Source organism: Ursus maritimus, unplaced genomic scaffold (assembly GCF_017311325.1).
Source record: "Ursus maritimus isolate PB19 unplaced genomic scaffold, ASM1731132v1 scaffold_10, whole genome shotgun sequence".
In the NCBI taxonomy this organism is placed as follows: domain Eukaryota; kingdom Metazoa; phylum Chordata; class Mammalia; order Carnivora; family Ursidae; genus Ursus; species Ursus maritimus.
In genome coordinates, this window is record NW_024423344.1 from 23,264,834 (window position 1) to 23,287,039 (window position 22,206).

Genomic DNA, 22,206 nt, shown 5'->3' on the forward strand with positions numbered 1-22,206 from the left:
CTAATAAAACTACATTTCAATAAAACATTAATTGGCCAAATTAATGGTATTTTAAGAAGAAAACATATTAACCGATATCAAAATGATAATTTTTTAAGAAAAACATTATTACAATCAAATATTAAAGTTTTTCAAATAAAAATGGTAGGCTATATCATAATTCAAATGAAGAAGCATGTGACTTTCCATTATAGAGGTCTTCAGATGCAAGCGTACATAATTTTAGAAGTCATCACTGTGAAAGCATGAAATTGGGTCAGTCCCTTAAGATTTCTTTAATTCTTTAATTTTGTGTGTGTGTGTGTGTGTGTGTTGTACAGTAAATACTAATGTTCCAATTTTGGAGTAGCAGGACATTACTACTGTAGGTACTGTTTACTGATGCAAAGAAATATAGAATGTTTATGGCTGAAAGACTCCTTAAATATTATTTAGCAAACATGCTCAGTGAGCATTTTTTTCTTTTTTCTAACCTCAGTAAGAATTAGAACCGATGTCATTTGCTCAGTTTGGAAAAAAGAACTTGTCTTTAAGTCTTTTAACCTCTTTGGTGAAAGTTGCCATTTAGGAAAAAAGATGACAAATAATCCTGATATTTTTTTTTGTATCTTCCTTATTATTACACTAAACTATTGTACCTCTCTCAACTGATATTTTTACTTCCTCACCTTTCAAATATTATTGCTTCTATAACTTTTATATCTTCTAATCCACTTAAGCCCACAATGACTAAAGCCACAAATAACTGCTAACAGCAAAAGATCTTTCTCAATTGTTCTGACACTTGATTTCCTTGACGCATGTGACACTCAAACACCTGCTCTTTCCTAAAATCCCCTCCACCCCTTGGCTTTTTTGGCTCCATTCTCTGGGCAGCCCTCTCATTCTCTTTAATTAGTATTTAAATGCTAGCATTCTGGGTGTTATACACAACTAATGAACTGTTGAACACTACCTCAAAATCTAATGATGTACTATATGTTGGCTAATTGAAATAAATACATAAACACATAAATAAATACATAAATAAATAAATACATGCTAGCATTCTTTAGGGCTCAGCCCTTAGCCAGCCATTCTTGCCATTATACCTTTACTTCAGGCAAACTCATCTATTTTTATGGTTTTAACTTTCCTGAATGATTCTCAAATCTGTAAGGTCCGTATATCCTACTACTTAGTACTTCTTCGTGTCCCATAAATGCCTCATGAATAATATTCTAAATATGAATTCATCAAATATTTATCAAACCTGTTCTTGTTCCTTCATTCCAATTGCCTACTCTTGGTTCAGATCTTCAGCATTTCTCAGCTGAATTACTGCAATAGAGCAGTCCAAGGATTTTGACTCACTATGTGTATGGTAGTAGGGTGTAAGCATCTGTAGTTTGGAAAAAAACCTCCTCAGGTTACTCTAATTTGCACCCTTGGTTAAGAACCACTGTGACAGACTGACAGGTCTATTTCTCACCATGTCCTCCTTAGTCCATCCCCTCACAAAATACTACCACATAAACTTTCAAAAATCAAGTCTAATTTTATCCTTACCCCTATTTAACACCCATATATAGCAACAGGCCAAATCGTGCACAAGCTAAAGTCCAAACTTATGAGTATGGCATATGAGGCCCTTCAGGATCTAGTATTCACCCTCCTCTCCTGCCATTTCATCTTCCCATTTAGTGAGTCAATACAGAGCTGCTAATAGTTCCACAGACACATCGTGTTGTTTTATACTTCCATGCCTTTGCACATGCTATTCCTACTCCTTAAAATGCCAGTCTCCTGTGTCACAGACTTTCATGTTTCAAAATTCAGTTCAATAAAGTCCCTTCTTCATAAAGTCCCTTCTGTGCCATCTCATTGGTTTGTCAAAAGTTTATTACTATATTTTACACTTCTACAGAAATGTATCTTTATATGTCTGCATAGTCATTTGAAAAATATTACTGATTGCCCACTATGTACCAAATATTACCCTAGGTCCTAATTATTAAATGGTGAACAAAAAAGTCATGGTCCACATGATATCAAACTTAAAGGCTACTATGGGTATTGGCGAAAACAAGCAAACAAACAAATTAATTTTTAATTACAAATTGTGATATACACTATGAAGGAACAGAACAGGATACTATGAAAAAGAAGAATAAAAGAAAACACTTCAGAGAGAAATCTTTTAAAAAGTAATATTTGTGCTGAACCTAAAGGAAGAGTAGCTATTGGTAATTCACAGAAGCAAAAAAAAAAAAAAAAAAGAAGGAAGAGTTTCAAGAAGAGGGACAAGCAAGTGTGGAAGTTCTCAAGTACAAAAGAAGAGCCTGGAGCATTCGGGAAACTAGCTAGTACATAATGAGCAGGAAAACAAGATGAGCTTAGAGAGCTAACAGAAGCTGGATCATGTAAGGTCTTGTAGGCACTGTGAGGGAGTCTTGTAGGCACTGTGAGGGAGTCTTGTAGGCACTGAGAAGGAGTGTGCTGCAACAGGAAGCAGTCGAAAGGTTTGACAGCAGCATGAACATGATCTGACTCAGATTTCTAGAATATTATTCTGGGGCTCTTTGGAGAAAATATTTGGTGCGGAGAGAGAGGAACAGAGAGGAGAGTAGCAAGTAGCAAGATCACTTAGTAGGGTACTGCAAAAAATCCAAAACAAAGAGGAAGAGATCCTGGACAAAGGTGGTGAGAGTGCAAATGGAGGACAGGAGAGGGACTAGAGATATTTTAAAGGCAGAGTCAATAAGACTTAACAGCAGGTTAGATGTGGGAAGTGAGGAAAAGGACAGAAAAATGGTTTTAATCCCTCTAATTTGTATGCAGAGCAAAGGATGATGATATATTTTTTTCCTTTTTTATTTACTGAGATGAAACACATTCCCATTCTAGGTTATATTCCTTAAGGTCAGGCAGAACTAGGTTTAATAATCATATCCTCAGCAACTAGTAAAATACCTGGCAGGGAAAGAGCATTCAATATATATTTGTTGCATGTATATATAAACATATAACAGAACAAACAAACAAACTCAAAGTACTATAAGGCATGAAATAAATAATTATAATGAAAATCAAAAGTAATAAAATTCATACCTAACTGGAGTCTGTGGAAGAATCACATTCACCTCTTCATCAGAGTTACTTTTTCGTGGCGTTCTCTGCATTTCAAAACTAAATAATGATAAGCAAAGTCATTCAGATTGAAAATGCACAATTTGTTTTTCATGAGTCAAAACAGCAGTAGTATATTACTTGTTGCCTCATACCATCATACAAAATGGTAAGTCAATAACAGAAGAGATAGGAAACAGATGATACAAAAGCTGCTTAAACAAATAAAATTTTATGTTTTTCACCATTGTTTTTAAGTTGGGTTTCTTCCACTAGGTTTATGAAAAACAGGGTTACCAATCATTAACAATTTTTTAAAAGTGGAAGTTAGATGTTATCTCTAGATGTTAGATGGTATTATGAACCAAGCTGTTCAGTATTAAAAAATACCAAAGTCCAAGTTTTTCAATCATTATGCCTTCCAAAAACTTTACTTTGACTTAAATAAAATTTGAAACATGTTATTTGTGTTTAACCTACAAATTATATATTTTTTCAGTTACATATTAAAAGATTTCATGCTAAAGACATAAAATTAAACATCTTTATAATCATTCAAATTTTTTTGTAATTACTCTCAATCATTCCTACTTTAGAATTCTACATAATTCAAGAGAATATACTTTTATATTAACATTAAAAAAAAAAAAAAAAAGAACCAAGCAAGTAATAGCAGATGAAAGGGTGGGAAAAAGAGAGACCACTACTTAAGTAAACTAATTACTTCAACAATTCTTTTAGTGTACGTTTTAAAATTAAATTCAGCTTAATAAAAAAATAGTTGCTATAGAGGACAATTCACATTAAATCTCTATTTGTATATTATATGCTTAGAATACTGTTCACCTTATTATTAGCTTTATAGAAAGGCATTTGAAGTAACTTACTATAAATGATAAAGATCATGAAGTTAAATAAAAACCTATTTAATCTAACTATATTAAAATCAATCTATAGCAAAAGCATCTCAACAGGTAAAATCAGACCACGTACAATACCTGTCTATAGGATCAGCCTGAAGAGTTTTATCATGATCCAGAAATAATCTTGCATCAAGATCTTTGTTTTTAAGGTAAATCTCTTCATATTGTTTAGAGAGACTTTCCACCTCAAAAGAAAAAAAATACTGATGATTATCCTTTTCATATCATTACAACTCTCAGTCCACAGAAGTATAGATTTAAGAATCTTTGTACATATACTTCATTTTATAATATACAGAGTTCACATGCAAAAAAAATAAAGCGTATCTAAAAGTGCCATTAAAAATTGCTATTTTTAACTCTAATTTTAAACCAATTTTACGCATGCATCTCACTTATTAGAATTTTATGTAGATGATCACCAATAACACAAAACAGTAGGTATTATTATAACCACTTAATTGCCAAGGTCCTCCAAACATCCCATACATCTCTCACTTCTAATCTTCCACTATGCTTATCAATATAAAAATATTTTTCAAACATAACAAATCTCTTGATTACATATTCTCGCTACCTTTTTTAAATCGTTTGATGCACTCTAACTCCCTTTAGTTAAGTGTCTTGGACAGGAGCATTTGCTCAATTAATTGGCCCAATTAATATATTTGCACAATGTATTCCTAATCTCAGATACTTCTTCATTTGCTAGAATCTGTAATTCTTTTATAAGTCCTGATTGATAATTTTCTAATTTAAAAACCAATACCCAACAGACAACTATTCGGCATGACTTCTACTATGACTTTTTTTTTTTTAATCAAAAATTTTATTTATTTATTTGTCAGAGAGAGAAAGACAGAGTACAAGCTGGGGAAGCTGCAGGCAGAGGGAGAAGCACGCTCCCCACTGAGCAAGGAGCCTGATGTGGGACTTGGTGCCAGAATCCTGGGATCATGACCTGGGCCAAAGGCAGTCACTTAACCAGTTGACTGGAGCCACCCAGGCACCCTTCTGCTATGACTTTTAAAGTCTGAGGGTTTCTAACCTAAGAGAACTAAAATTGCATTTCAAAAAGAGCGGCAGGAAGAAATCCAGTTAAACGTAAATTTTTTGACAAGTTTTAGGTATTTAAGGTAAAACAGTCATTCGGGTTAAGCTTAATCATTGTTCCTGCCTGATCTTAGTGAGGCACTAATTATCAGTCATTTATTTGATTGGCAGCTATTAGTGCTATATGAAAAATGCTGGGGTAAATGTAAGGTTTATCTTAAGATTTCTATTACATCCTATGTAATCCTTTCTAAAGGAAGAAAGATTACAATGAGTGTCCAAACTTCTTTAGAGCTCTGAACAGCCCATATTTTGGTATATCAGTTAATAAGAAAACTCAGTAATACAACGTTTGGCCCCTTTTCTTGCCTCTCTAGTCTATCTCACCGGTCTTCTGCCCTGCATCCCCATCTTAACGAATTAGTTGGAGTTCACTGAACACACCGCACTATCCCATATCACTGTCCCTTTGAATCTATAATTTCTAACACTGGAAATGCCATTTCTCATAAAGCTTATTCAGCTCAGAAATCACACCTCCAAACAGTTTTCCACAAAACCTATATGCCCCACTTTGGATTAGGTGGCCCTCCTCTGAGATATCACAGCAACTTGTGCATACTTCTACCAGACTCCTGCTAGTGTTCTCTTTCTTTGTTTTTCTCCCACCAACACCTGAATGACAGAGACTGGGAGTTAATCTCTTATGGATAATATCTAGCACAATGCCTGCCATATATTAAGCATTCAATAAATAACTGTTGGATGAGTACGTTTATTGATTCAAGGACTAGCCACGAATTTAGGTCACAGAATCAGCAGACTAGATATCTGATTTCATGTCTTTTGGTCTTGGTAACTACTGCCAGGTGCTTCTAAGCATCCTTTTCATCATTTATCTAAGCATCCTTTTCTCCACATATTTCGTCTTACCACATAAAGCTCTCAGTTGTTCTGTTCTCACTGAAGAGCAAGACATTTGAGGCAAAATGTGAAAAGAAACAGATAGATGGATGGCACACCACTAAGGTAAAACATTTCTGCAATATAATCACAGCCGTTTCAACTGAATGTATTTTCAATTAAGTAGTTTAAATATCAAGAGATGCTTCACAATACAGTGATGCCGGTCATGTTGGTGGCCTCAGTCCGCGGATCCTACGCTTAAAGATGCAGAGCAAATTAGAATCAAATGTGATTGTGCGTATTTAGTTATACTTAAATATGGCGGCATTCAGAAATTCAAAAGCCTACACTTTGTTTTTTGAAAAATTTCAGTACAAATAAATTTTTAGCACAAATTACAAATGCTGCTTATTTATACACGTGAATATATATTCAAAAGGTTTTTGTTACTTATATAAAGTTGGTTCACCAAAATTCTACTTAGATTTCTTTCCTTGGACAAAAAATATTTAATAAAAAGTAATTTTAAATTAGACAGTGGGGTGTCTGGGTGGGTCAGTGAGTTAAGCATTTGCCTTTGGCTCAGGTCATGATCCCAGGGTCCTGGGAGTTGGGCTTCCCTGCTCAGCGGGGAGTCTGCTTCTCTCTCTTCCTCTGTCCCTCCCCCTGCTTGTGCTCTCTCTCTCTCAAATAAGTAATTAAATCTTAAAAAAAAAAAAAAAAGAAATTAGACAGCTACTCCTCCCTCCCAAAAGTCCCCAAATACATTAACTTTTTACTAATTTTCTTTCAGATTACCTCTGGAAGTCCATTAGAAGCTACAATTCCAAGAGAATTCATAAAAGGTATGAAATTTTTGAAATAAACATTTTTCACCTGAAAAAGATAGTTACAACATAGTCATTAAAATAAAAAAACTTAATCTTTGTCACTATTAACCTTAGAATGAAAGCGTTAACTGACATTTTGATCAATGACTTACATTCAACCTAGTGATATTTATAATTAATTCAATTATTTACTTTTTAACTTATGTGAGGCAGATTTCAAGTCTTAGAATGGAAGCAGAGTAGAGAACTATTAATGAAATAGGATTTATAAGAAGAAAACCCATTGAAACCAATTTCAATATTCTACATTTAACAGATGATAAAAAGATGGCTCAAAAAAATTAAGCAACTTGACCAAAGTTACACAGCTAGGACGTGGCAGTGCTAGAATTAAAACCCAATCTATCATCACAGTCAAGTCTCTTCTCATCTCTATACTGTTTCCGATTTCTCCCTCAAGCGTATTTTTAGGCACTTCACACTCATCATCTGATAGCTAGCTTAGGAAACATCAAGTCAATTATTTTAGCATAAATTCAGGAGAATAGCCTGTTTTTACAAGAAAATTATTTCACACACATAAAGAATACCCAGTAATTCAATTCAAAATCAAATAACAATATTTTGTAGAATGATGCAGTTCCATAAAAAAGCATGCTACATTTATTTAACATGGATAATAAAGACTGTAATCAGGAAACCTGGAGTTACATTCCTGCCTGTTTTATACTTCCAGTGTGTTACAAAATTTTAAACAACTTACTTATTTTCATTTAACTTTTCCAAATTTGAAGTCTACATTTATTAAGGTGGAAATAATATCAGTTCATATCTTCTTCAAAATAAGTTGCAAGAATGAGGCTCCTGTAACTTATTAATTTTGTTTTTTAATTAACTCCCATTTAACTGGAGTATTTATAAAGTAGGTAGTTCTAGTTAACCATTTAGTGTTAACTAACCAATAATTATATAGCCATTAATGTAACTAACCAATAGTTATATAACCAAAAATGCTGTATCTAAATAATCAAGTGTCAATTAATGTCAATTACTACCATAGTTATTAATCAGCTATACTTTAAAAATCATTCCTATATTCTAAATTATAAAAAAGAGTTATTTAAAATGAAAAAAAAAATTTTATGACTTATTCCTGATTTTAGAAATGAAATTTTAGAAGTAGTTCTGAAACCCAGAGAATTAACAACCGGGAATTAGAAAACTGCATTTATGCATATTCATTATCTTGAAGGACTTAGCAATAGACTGGATTAAAAAAAATATTTCAACTACGTTTGTGAGCTTACTGGCAAAGACTACTTGTGAATCTAGAAAAGTAAAAAAGTAAATATATATATTTAAGGTTGATACATCTACAACCACAGGGGTATATCTATATCTTTATTGAAACTGACAAAAGCCACAGTGTTAACATTAGGATATCCTGATAAATCATTCCAACACTCTTAAACTAGATTTTGAGATCATACTCCATTCCTTCCCATAATTGACAGAGAAATTTCAAAGATGCAACATTTCATACAGCTATCTATCTGGTGGTAGTAAACTGTGGACTATATAACAATGTATGACAGAAACAGCATAGTACACTGAAAGGAGCAACTGGTAGCAGATTTCCCAAAGTCTAGCCCTGTTAGTAGTTAGCTATCAGTCTCTAGAAGTTCATTTACTCAGCACTAAAAGGAGGTGGAGTACATTATTCCTAAGACTCCTTCCAATTCCAACACTCTGGATTCTATGAACGAGATAAGCAATTCCAGGGTTTTCATGTGTATTCTCTACCAGCCATTAACATCTAGTGTAATATTTGGAAAGAGTGTATAGGTTGAACAGAAATTTAATGCTGATATTCCTTATCATTAAACCAAAGCACCAGGGTTTTCTTGGCAGGGTATTTTAAAACATTAGGAGTTATCAGCAACCACAGAGGAATCAAAGAACAAATCCGTTTGAAAACTACTGCCATAAAGATGTACCTTTTCAGTGATTCCTGAGTAAGGGAGCTACTCTCTTTAAAATCAAAGTAACTGAACATGAAAAATAAATTTTTTCTAAATATTTTCCTGCAAAAGAATTGGCACTAAGTACAAAAGCAAGCTTGTCATGAAAGAAGTATATACTGTTAGGAAGAACTTACATCTAAATCTACTTCATTTTAAAGAAATCATGAAGTTAAATTACCTCATCTATATTACATTCATGTTCTTTACAGAGAACTTCAATAATTCTTGTATCATTTTCTAGTTGTTTTGCTATCCGTGCACTCCTGTTCTGACCTCGCCTTGGTGTTCGAGGTGAACCATTAAAAGGTATTACAGCTGTTTCTGTAAAAATGGTAAATTAGATAAGAACAATTGCACATTCCACTGTATAAAATAATGAAGTATTCTAACTTGGGAGATCAGAAATAATCTTAGTAACATTCTGCTACTTTTATTTATTAGGCTTCATTAAAGGCTAACAGTTTCATCTATTTATTGAATATCTATTTTAAGTTATGTACTGATAATAGTTTTTGCTATTAGGCAAATATGGAGAAGGCAAGGGAAATAGCCAATTTATAAACTAATTCTAAATGTATCCTACTCAATTTGTAAGGAGAAAAAAATGTTTCTATCTTAAAGAGTCTTAAAAAAGGTATTTATGGATTCAGTTACTAGACATAGTATAAAAGTAAATAAATTTAAAAAGTTTGAGCAAATACCATAGTAAATAATGCTTTTTTTAAAAAAAGCATATAAATATTATGTGATAAAGGGTGATTTAAAAAATATCTCCTGTATTATTTTGAGTATTGCCAATTCAAACTGAAAATGAATTCAGCTATTAAAGAGATAACAGATGACTAAGTATGAAAAGTATTAACTGCCTCCAGGACTGACCAACAATTTATAGGAAATTGAGAGAATACAGGAACATGTTAAACTATACAACAGGATGCGATCAGAAAAAATTAAACCACGAGAAACCCCACAGAATAAACCACCTAATTATTTAATAAATAAGTTATAAGGAAAAAAAGAGAGAGACAAATGGAGAAGGAAGTTTTTTAAAAGTCTCAAAAGTGTATCAACCAATCATAAGGTATAGATCTTATTTAGTCAACTTGTGAAAAAGTTTTAAAATCACTTTTATAAGACAATCAAAAATCTGAACACTTACTAGATATTTGGTGGTATTAGGTTAGGAAACCATTAAGTGATTTTTAGGTGTGACAATGGTAGTCATCATGCGTTTTAAAGAGACTATCTTTTAGAGATACATATTAAAATTTATAAGGATGAAATGGTATGCAAAGATGTGCTTCAAAATAATATAGTTGATGCAACTGGGCAGCAAATGGGGCTACAGACTGACCATAAGTTATATGTTGAAGGTAATTTAAGTACGTGGGGCTTATTATACTACTGTTTACTTTTGTATTCACTTGAAATTCTCCATAATAAAAAGTTCATTAGAAGTTTACCCTACTCAGTCAATTTATCACCTCATCCTGGTTTCTCTTTAACATAGCACTTAGAGAATTCAAATGTACTTTCGAATAATCCGAAAGAACAAAACCTGTCAACCTAAAGTAACATCCTACATCAATTTATTAAACTTATAACCTTGAAAAAAAGTGAGAAAAAAAACATATAATCCTTACAGATTCAGAATTTTTTAAAATATATTTGTTTTCTATTTTTTTTCTCCCATTCCGTACGTGGTTTCTGCTACTGACCTTTTTCTGTCAAACCATGTTAAACACATTTTTCAAAATTCTGCTCCAACTTCATTTTCCATGGGGTTATTGTTCAAAAAGAATAATTAGGCTTCTGCTTTTCAGGCACTTCCAACAACACTGAGACCTCCATGTTTTGATCTGTCCTCTATTATTTTTAGTATTATTAATACTTCAATGATTTTAGGGACCAAGAATTCAGTTCAGCCTTAGTTAAGTTTATATTTTTCTGTGATATAATAAGTGATTTTGAAATTCTATTCTTAATGCCACCAAAAGAAACAATTCCATTCTAAAAGGAATATACTCATCTTTACTTAATGCTATCTGTTTCAGCAAGTTATTTTTTATTGCTTTTTATGTTTATTTTTTTTTTTAGCAACAGTTAGTTTCATTTAAGAACACTTCTCACCTCATCACCCACTGAGGTAGATCAATTACAATCCATATGCAAAACAAAAAATTAGTCACATAATAATCGTGCATCCGATAATACAAATTAGGCAATCTCCTCCAGCAGAATGGGCCACTCTTTCTCAAGAAGTTTCATTCACATCTGTGCCTTACCTCTTAACTTTCTCTTTACTGGGAATATCCTACCCAAGTTCCCCTAACACTCAAATGCTATCTACTCTTCAACATTCAGTTCAAATCCATCTCTTCTATATCGTCTTCCTTGGTCCTCCCCAGCTAAAAATCTTTCTCACTTCCTGATCTCTCATAGCATTTACTGTATTTTGGCCCAGACCACTTAGAAAGCGGCCAAATACTGCTTACTTGCTTACTTGTCTTATCTCTACTTCTATATCCTATAATACTTGAGGGCAGAGTCCACGTCTGATTTATTTTTTATCATTCCTTCAGCTCTAGAACCATGTTTTGATCCTAGTCAACATTAAATAAACAACTGTTGAGTAATGATGTAGGAGATGCATAAATTATTTAAAATACTTACTATATGGTTCTTTAAGCAATGCAGGAGGTGAGAGTTTAATAAAATAGTCAAGGACACACAGCATTAACTGAAATGAGATGACGAGATCATCCTCCATTTGTAACACTTCCCCTGAAAATAAAACAGGTTTACAATGTAAAGTAACAGATCAGAGACCGAGATTGAGATCTTTAAATCAAGGAAAGCTGTGGTATGGGCATATGCATATACTGTTTTATTCAAGAATAAAGACATGTTAAAGAACTTAAAAAATTTTTTTGTTTTTCAAAAACTCAAATTTGATATAAAATATAAATAAAAGTACATGAAGTTATGAAATAAATGAAGTATAAGTCTACCATGAGAATTTGACATCTAGCAATTATTATTATAGTTCATTCCCTATGTCTAATTCATTTTGTTTTTTGCTTTTTTAAACTTATTTCCAGCTTTTGTAAGAGCTATAGAATTCATTACTTCTGAAAATAATTTTGAAGTATGCTACATGGTAATCTTTAATTCTATTTATTTATTAAACCTCATATATTTTCAACTTTAACCCCCTCCAAAATATTACCATAACCAAAGCCATTAATAACAAAATTAACATATAACTGAAAAGTCATCTATAAAGTAATTATTTAGCATAAAATCTTGGTGCACTGGGTGTTATATGCAAGTAATGAATCATGGAACTTTACATCAAAAACCAGGGATGTACTGTATGGTGACTAACATAATATAATAAAAAATTATTACAAAAAAAATCTTAAAAAGTTAATACAGTAAATATACAACTGGAGGGCTGTGAGGAAATAAATGCATATAATAAATACCTGAGGAAAAAAATAGTGTAGCTATACAAATCATAATCAAATATAGCTATGGTATATTTGCTTGTTGCTCTGGAAGTTTAATTTGGCTCACTTTCTATTCTTGGTATCTGACTGCTAAATCATTAATAATCCCAACAACTACTGAAGGTGCAGAAACTATGTGAAAAAGCACATAACCCTGCATCAGGCAGGTTTTTTAGATCCATAGGTATAGTACAAACATATGTTTGTAACAGACTTAGAAGTTATTAAGAAATACTATACAAGTAAAGAATGATATCAAGGACTTACAGTTAAAAGTAGTAGGGTAAAGTCAGATCAAAGAATTCTCCTCCAATACCCAATAAAATAAAAGGAAAAAATGTACTGGCTAAGTGTTAGGACCAACACCAAATTTGAGAGATACTGACTCAGAGTACCCTCATCTCCTCCTCTTCTGACTTGGAGGGAGGAGAAATTGCTGATGATGGGATAAGGGTAAAACATAGGAAATAAACAATAGCTAACTTTTTTTGGTTGTTGTTGTTTTGGGAGGGGTTTGGTTTTGGTTTTTATTTTTTTGATAGCTGACTTTTTGACAAACACAGAGATTCCAATGTGCTATGCTGAACTGGGGACCAATATGAATCCCAACACAATCCCATTATGGCAACAGGAGGTAATTATCACTGGAAGTATTCTATTTTAGGGTTCATTCTCACAAAAATCTCAGAACGACAAAGACTCATATCATTCAAGATGAATTCTCCACTTTCTTCCTCACCCCCAACTAAAAGTAAGTAAAATAAAAAGCCTGTATGCATATTGTAGCTCTTTGGGGAACACAATTAGCCAAAGTAAAATGCAAAGTGAGTGAAAAGAGATTTATTCACAGTATATCAGAGAAAACAAAACATCACACACCAACCACATCAGAGAAAGTAGAACATCAGTCAGGGTTGCCCACATAAAGTCCTAGTAACATGGGGAGGGGAGAGAGGACAAGAAGCACAGCGATTATGCAAACATACTATAGAAAAGAAAAAAGAAAAGAAAAAATAGAGGCACAATGTAAGAAGGGAAAAAGAGACTTAGACTAGAAGATAATCTATAAAAAGAAAATGCCCTATGACTCCTTGCACTAAGAAATAAAAAACAAATTATATAAAAACAACAACAAAAAGCTAAGGAAAAAGTGAGGACCAAATAACACCATTACAAATATAGTTTAGCTCAAAACAGAAGAAAGTTTTGAGACAAAAACAGTTAATACATAAGAAAAAGACCAAAGATCAGAATAATACAAGAAAAGAAAGTAAATATGGAGGACAAAAACAATCCAACATAAGATAGTTAAGTTCCTGGGACGCCTGGGTGGCTCAGCTGGTTAAGTGTTTGCCTTCAGCTCAAGTCATGATCCCAGGGTACTGGGATGGAGCCTTGCATCGGGCTCCCTGCTGAGCGAGGAGCCTGCTTCTCCCTCTCCCTCTGTCTGCTGCTCCCCCTACTTGTGCTCTCTCAAATAAATAAAATCTTCAAAAAAAATTTTAAGAAAAAGATAATTAAGTTTCTGAAACATAACAGAATAGAATAATACCTAACTGAATAGAATAATATTTTTAAATGTAGTGTGTTAAGATGTCTTTAAAATGAAGAGCAGAACCTTCAGTTTAAAAAGAGATACAGTGTTGTAAGAAAAACTAATATGGAATAAGAAAAATCAAGAGATATTCTAGGTAAGGTATTGAACCTCAAATTTTAAAAAATCAAGTATTCAGAAGTAAATGGGGGGAAATTAAATCTAGTCTATTTCTCAACAGCAATGTTTAATGCAGAAAACAGTGTCCTGAGGAAAACAAGTATGACACAAGAATAGCATGCACAGTCAAGTAGTCCTTCAAGTATAAAGACTATGGGCATGATTCATAAACATGACAAACATAGGGAATATAGTGCCAAAAAGCCTTTTTGAAAAATTCCTTCTTGGTAAAATCCAGGCAGCTAAGGATGAATCAAGAACTCAGAAATGGGGAAATTAAAACAGAGGAGTGACAATAAGTTTAGAACCCACTGATAACACAGAAGTGAGACTAAACTAGTAATTATAATTATAGAATGGAATATAAATGTTATAATCTTTGATAGTGTAATGATAATACAATAAGCAAATCCGAAAGTGAGGGATGGGGAGGTGACAGAAAGTGTGGTAATACTGTACTAACATTCTTTTCCTTTAAAGCAGATTAGTGTATATTGCTTTAAATCAAAACACAAAGTTAAATAAAATAAAGATTCTAACCTTAATTTTTTAATAGTGCTTTTTCATACTCTTAGAGAGATACTTTAAAAAATAATACTGCTTAATTGACTAAACATTTATCTAAATTTAAGCAATTCCTCCCATTTCTCGTTTATTTTCTTCTGTTAAAGTCTGAGTAAAACTAATTTGTATGTTTACATGTTACACTATAATATTCTATTTTTAAAAAATTAGATGTTTCTGAATGCACATATCACCAATTTTTTTTTTCAGATTCCATTCACAAAAATATATCTGGAATGACAATTACAAAGTTTTAATGATAATTTATTTATTTATGGGGAGGTTTGGGGTAATTTTCTACATTTCTCTTTGCATTTGCTGTATTATTTGAATTCTGTATCATATGTACCACTTTTATAAAAATAGTAACATTATTCTCAAAAAAAAAAAAAAGGAAGAAGGATAAAAGGATATTAGAAACAGAAATGAAATGAGACATTTCCAGGGGCGCCTGGGTGGCTCAGTCGTTAAGCATCTGCCTTCAGCTCAGGTCATGATCCTAGCGTTCTGAGATCAAGCCCTGCATAGGGCTCCCTGTTCAACAGGAGGCCTGCTTCTCCCTCTCCCACTCCCCCTTCTTGTGTTCACTCTCTCGCTGCCTCTCTCTGTCAAATAAATAAATAATATCTTAAAAAAAAAAAAAAAAAGAAATGAGACATTTCCAAAGCTGGTTCTAGTGTCAGAATTATAAGAACTTGCTAAGAGGTAACAAGTCACACAGAGAACTGGGGAGTGTGAGGGAATAACATTAAATTGAATAAAAAATTTTGAACCTAGTCCAAAAGAATTATTATCACATTTGAAACATTAACATGTAACGAACATAATGACTTTACCTTTCGCTAGTAAAAACGTGATCCAAGAAACTTTTAGCACCAACACAGAGTTTATTTCAGTAGATATCCTAGTAAACAAATAGAAAGCAGAAAAAAATCTTTATACTGACAGTTTTCCAACTATCTCTCTTTTTCTTTTTTTAAAATTACAGGCTTAAATTGACTGCATAAGAGAATACAATCCATTTTAAATGCACAATTTACACCGTAATTCAATTCATCTCAATTCAGTTAGTATTTTTACCAAGATATTTATATTTAGCCCATAGAATAGTATATATTTTGTAAAGGAAATATTTAATATTTCAATTCTAATCTAAAAATATGCACAAGAAGTGGTATGCTATGATGTACTTGGTTTCCAATTACTTAATACTTTCCTGCTCCTTGCTTTCTAATTAAAATCAACACTTAAGCAGAAAAATAGAGGTTTGGATGACTCTAGTTTACCAATTTAATACACTATGCCTTGATAACCTGTTGATATTAACTGGAATAGATTAATATAATTAATAAATATATAATTTTCCTTCACATCAATCATCTTCAATATTACTAGTTCAGTGGGGCAGAAAATTGCATATACTACTCATTCTGTTTCCAAAGAAAATCTCTAGAGCTTTTACATGGGTATACTGTTGGAGCATGTATCATACATTTAAAAAAATAATTTGGAAATCTTAATATACACTGTCACATTTACTCTTACACATAAACTATGTTCTTGGTCTTAATAAAGTTAATAAAATGCCAATAACAGACACTCAAAAAAGATCAACTCAGTGAATTTGCATTTTTCCCAGAACTGGTGATATGTTGCACTGAATCTACTTCCACCCCATTAGTTCTCCTTGTAGTAAAGGGCACATTTTCATATCATCTTCTTTGTGAGAAGATAAATAATCTGCATATGGTTTAAATCTATGACCTTAAATTATGAAGTAGCATGCTATAATCAATCAAACTAACCCTGGCATTATCAACATGTTTGGGATTCTGGCAGAAAAATCTTTTCAAAAACCAAAAAGATAAAAATAACTTGCTCTGAACTACTTACAAACTGCTGGGTTGTGTCAAATATATAAGTTCACATGTCCTAAAAGGAAGAAATAATTATATTAATATTATGGCTTTTTTTAAAGTTACTTTTAAATTTTTTTCATAATTCAGAAATCAATTTTATCATGCTTTTTTCATCTTATTTCAAGAAGTATACATTTTAGGGGCACCTGGGTGGCTCAGTCAGTTGAGTTGTCCACCTTTTGGTTTTGGCTCAGGTCCTGATCCTCAGGATTGTTGGATGGAGCCCCGCACTAGGCTCCAAGCTCAGTAGGGAGTCTGCTTGAGATTCTCTCCATCTCCCTCTGCCCCTCCCCCTGCTCATGTGCACACACTCTCCAAAATAAATAAATCTTTTTTAAAAAAAGTATACATCTTAAAGACAATAAAAGTATAGCATTATTTTAAAAGTTAAAGTAAATTTTTCCAATACATGACATCTCACATATCACTGTACTATTTAATTACAAAAGGACTGGATTCCATATGTGCATTTGTAACTCAGAATACATTGTGTAACTAAATCTTGATCTAGTTAGAATCCCAGATCAGGTCATAAAATCTTACTTAACTTTTAGCCTCACTAAAATAACTCAACTTAAAAGTACTATAGGGGCGCCTGGGTGGCACAGCGGTTAAGCGTCTGCCTTCGGCTCAGGGCGTGATCCCGGCGTTATGGGATCGAGCCCCACATCAGGCTCCTCCGCTGTGAGCCTGCTTCTTCCTCTCCCACTCCCCCTGCTTGTGTTCCCTCTCTCGCTGGCTGTCTCTATCTCTGTCGAATAAATAAATAAAATCTTTAAAAAAAAAAAAAAATAAAAAAAAATAAAAAAATAAAAAAATAAAAGTACTATAAAACCTATTTGTTTAGGACAATGGCAGAGTTAGAATCTCCACAGACCTGCTTCCTAGTATATTAACTATAATTGGTTGAAATTATTTAAAAAATCATTTAACATCTCTGGAAATTCTCCTAAGGGCATACCACAAAAAAGGAAACATTTTCTCAAGATAATCTACTAACTCCTGGCAAGAACAGAAATAGTCCGTGGAATTCAAAGCAAAACTCACTTCCTCCTCTCCAACTCAGCATCATAAACCTGTACCTTGGGCAGGTGCAGCCAAGACACAGGACTCCCTCTCTCCCCAGCTCCCAGCCTAGGACTATCACTCTAGGAAAGGAAGGTGACTAGCATCTCTAATCACCCCCAGCTTTGTATTGTAAAAAGTCTATACCACGCAAGAGGAGCTAAGAGGTCTGGGGCTCCCTTCCTCCACTTAGACCCCACTCATAGAGCAAAAGTTCTATTCCAGGTACAGCAGATCAATATTGGGGCCTACATTTCTCTCACCCCAGTTAGTTCACAGGACAGAGGTTTTAGACATGAAAGGCAATCTGAGAAGACCAGGGACTATTACCTCTTCTCAGTGATAATTATTATTTTTTTTTTAAGAGAGAGCATGAGAGAGAGAGAGAGAATATGCACAGAGGGAGAGGGAGAAGCAGACTCCCCACTTATCGGGATCCCCTCTTAGCAGGATCCAAGGGTCCTGGGATCATGACCCAAGCCAAAGGCAGATGCCTAACCAACTGAGCCACCCAGGGGTCCCTCTTTTTTTTTTTTTTTAAGTTTATTAATTTATTTTTTTAAGAGAGAGAGAGAGAGAGAACACACATGCACAGGGGTGGATGGGCAAAGGGAAAGAAGAGAGAGAATCCTAAGCAAGCTCCATGCTCAGCTCAGTGCAGAGCCAGATGTGGGGCTTGATCTCATGACTGTGAGATCATGACCTGAGCTGAAACCAAGAGTCAGCCACTTAATCAACTGAGCCACCCCAGGCACCCCCTCAGTGATACTCTTAAAGCAAAAGTAACATTCCAAAAGAAGAGGACACTGTCCCCATTCTGACCTCCTGAGCAGTGGCACAGAAATGATGTCCAGGGGAGAGGCAAATCTTAAGAAAAAAGAATTCTTCTTTTTTTTTAATTCAAGAGAGAAACACAGAGAGAGAGAAAGAATGGGGAGAGGGGAGGGAAAGCAGAGAGAGAGGGGAGGAGAGCTGAGCATGGAGCCCTATGCGGGGCCCAATCCCAGGACCCCGAGAATATGACCTGAGCCAAAGTCAGACACATAACCAACGGAGCTATCCAGGTGCCCCAAGAAAAGAGTTCTGAAGCTCTCTCCAAGGTAATTAACTTCATTTGGAACATTTGTGGGGACTTTCAAGGCTAAGTGCCACTGAAAACAATGGAAACTTTGGTGGTGAGCAAGTTAAGAGGAGGCTAGCAGTTCTATGAAAGCAACAAGATATATTCTAGACCACCTAGGAGAGAACCAGGGGAAGAAACAGCTAAGAGCTCTCCCAGAAAAAGAACAAGCCTTAAGGCTGACCTCAAAGACTATTCTCACAGAAGGAGCCAAATTTAATTGGATCAGACTGTGAAGCAAGTTCAGATGTGGAGTATTGTCAAAAACAGCAAAACAGTCAGCAATTAGTGGAAGGTTAACAGCCAGGTATTAACAAGAGATCAGGGGACAAGACTGTCAAAGAGAAACTCTTGAAAATGACTCACCTCAGAGTGATTGTCACATGCCCAATGGCTACAATGAAGAGCAATATCAGAGGCTACACACTACCGGACAAATAGACTTCACTGAAATAATACAGCTAGGCCACTAAACAAATAAACAACCACAACAGAAAGCCCCAAGAGAAAGGAGAATCAGTACCTAGAGTTACTACAGTGTTATCAAAAATGTTCAATTTTCAAAAATCAGTAAAATATGCAAAGAAGTAGGAAAGTATGACCTCTACATGGGAAAAAAAGCAGGCAAAAACAAGACAAAACAAAACCAAAAAACACCAAAACTGCATTTGAGAGAGCCCAGGTGGCAGACGCAACAGACAAAGACTTCAAAGGAGTAACTATAAATCTATAAATATATCCAAAGAACTAAAGGTAACCATACCTAAGTAAGAAAGAAAGACATTTTTTCTTTTTTAAAGATTTGTTTATTTATTTGAGAGAGTAAGAGAGCAAGCACACAAGCAGGGGGAGTGACAGGCAGAGGAAGAGGGAGAACTAAGATCCCCGTGGAGCAGGGAGCTCAATGCAGTGCTCAATCCCAGGACCCTGAGATCATGACCTGAGCCGAAGGCAGATGCTTAACCCACTGAGCTGCTCAGGTGCCCCCAAAAGAAAGGTATTCTGACACTGTTTCATCCAATAGAGAATATCAATAAAGAGAAATTACTTGGGGCGCCTGGGTGGCTCAGTCGTTAAGCGTCTGCCTTCGGCTCAGGGCGTGATCCCGGCGTTATGGGATCGAGCCCCACATCAGGCTCCTCCACTGGGAGCCTGCTTCTTCCTCTCCCGCTCCCCCTGCTTGTGTTCCCTCTCTTGCTGGCTGTCTCTTTCTCCGTCAAATAAATAAATAAATAAATAAAATAAATAAATAAATTTAAAAAATATTAAAAAAAAAAAGAGAGAAATTACTTGAAAAGAACCAAATAGAAATCTTAGTTGAAAAGTACAATAACCAAAATGAAAAAATCACTAGGCGAGCTAAACAGGAGATCTGAGCTGGCATAAGAAGGAAACACTAAACTTGAAGCTAGGTCAAAAGAGAGTATGTTGTATGAAGAACAAAGAGGGGAAAAAAGGAAAAATGAAGAGATTCACAGAAACGTGGGTTACCAAAAAATACACCAATACATGTGTAATGTGAGTACCAGAAAGAGAGCTGGGGGTGAGGGTGGGGAGTGTTGGGGAGCAGAAAGAGCAGAAAAAAATATTCTTCTGAAATAGATGAAATAGCTGAAAACTTCCCAAATCTTATGAAAAACATTAATCTACACATCCAAACAATATAAACTCTGAGTAGGATGAATATAAAGAAACCCACACTCAGATATATCACAGTAAAATTGTTTAAAGACAAAGAGAAAATCGGGAAAGCAACAAGAGAAAAATGATATATTATGTATAATGGAACCCAATAACATTAACAGCTGACTTCTCAAGAAACAATGAAGATCAGAAGGCAGTAAGATTACTTATTAAAAGTGCGTAAAGAAAAAGAAAGTTAACGAAGAATCATACCCAGCAAAACTATCTTTCAAAAGTGAAGATGGGCGCCTGGGTGGTTCAGGCAGTTAAGTGTCTGCCTTAAACTCAGGTCATGATCCTGGAGTCCCAGGATCGAGAGCCCCACATTGGGCTCCCTGCTCAGCGGAGAGGCTGCTTCTCCCCCTGTCCCTCACCCCGCTTGTTCTCTCTCTCTCATATAAATAAATAAAATCTTTTTTTAAAAAAAGATGTGGATATGCCTTCAAAAAAAAAAAAAGTGAAGATGAAATAATGACATTCCCAAACAATAACAAGAGAATTTGTTGATAAGAGACTCACTTTACAAGAAATACTAAAAGAAGTTCTTCAGGGTGAAAACAAGTAACCCAAGATTAATTCATATCCACATGAAAAAACAAAGACCACTGGAAAAGGTAATTACTATAAAAGATGGCATAATTGAATATTCTCCTTTCTTCTCCTAACTGGCGTAAAGAGCAATTGTATGACACGGTATGTATATATTTATACTGCTGAACCTATAATATATAGGAACGTGATGTATTTGACAATAACAGCACAAAGGAGGTGGGTGAGATCAAAGCTGTATTGGAGTAAACAAATGAACTAGATGGTAAACCAAATCCATGGGAAAAAATGAAGAGAACAAGAAATGGTAATAAGACAATGAAGATAACAAATTCCATAAATATACACTCACTTTCCTTTATACTCTCAACTACTTTAAAAGACATACAACACAAATATCTATGAACCGATGAATGGATAGACAAAATGTGGTAAACCATACACAATGGTTCACTCCATAATAAAGAGTAACAAAGTATTGAAACTCCATAATACTCATAATAAAGAGTAACAAAGTATCAAAACATGCTACAATATGGATGATCCATGAAAACATGCTAGGGAAAGAGGCCAGTCACAAAAAATAGGTAAATAAAAAATTTATGTTAGAAAATTACTATCCTAGGGGCACCTGGGTGGCTCAGTCGGTTAAGCATCTGCCTTTGGCTCATGTCGTGATTGTGGGGTCCTGGAATAGAGCCCTTTGTTGGGCTCCCTGCTCAGCGAGGAGTATGCTTCTCTCTCTCCCCCTGGCCCCTCCACCCCACTCGTGCTCTCTCTCTCGCTCACTGTCTCTCAAATAAAATCTTCTAAAAAAAGAGGAAAATTACTCTAATACAAAGCAGATAGTATCAAGAAAGAATTTTTATAATTACAGAAAAGATGTTTAATGTGTGATGCACTATTTTAAATTATTTTCTAGGGGTGCCTGGGTGGCTCAGTCATTAAGCGTCTGCCTTCAGTTCAGGGCATGATCCCAGAGTCCTGGGATCGAGCCCCCAATCGGGCTCCCTGCTCTGCTGGGAGCCTGCTTCTTCCTGTCCCACTCCCCCTGCTTGTGTTCCCTCTCTCGCTAGCTGTCTCTCTCTCTCTGTCAAATAAATAAATAAATAAATAAAATATTTTAATTAATTTTGTGACTTAATGTAACTCAGAATAAAATGCTATCATACAGTAAAAGATAACTGCATTCAATATAAATCTGTGCTCACATGGTAGCTAAAAGCACTTGCAGCT

General features: G+C 34.4%; 1 protein-coding gene across 1 annotated transcript in view; it reads right to left on the reverse strand.

Moving 5' to 3' along the window:
- The window catches only part of RB1 (RB transcriptional corepressor 1), a 155,015-nt gene that overhangs the window by 84,024 nt on the left and 48,785 nt on the right, over positions 1 to 22,206 (reverse strand). The window contains exons 5-11 of the mRNA XM_040622773.1: positions 16,528 to 16,566; positions 15,471 to 15,538; positions 11,518 to 11,628; positions 9,023 to 9,165; positions 6,789 to 6,866; positions 4,107 to 4,216; positions 3,091 to 3,168 (exon numbers count right to left, since the gene is read on the reverse strand). Coding sequence (XP_040478707.1) covers positions 3,091 to 3,168; positions 4,107 to 4,216; positions 6,789 to 6,866; positions 9,023 to 9,165; positions 11,518 to 11,628; positions 15,471 to 15,538; positions 16,528 to 16,566 — 627 coding nt within the window. The remainder of the gene's footprint in view (positions 1 to 3,090; positions 3,169 to 4,106; positions 4,217 to 6,788; positions 6,867 to 9,022; positions 9,166 to 11,517; positions 11,629 to 15,470; positions 15,539 to 16,527; positions 16,567 to 22,206) is intronic.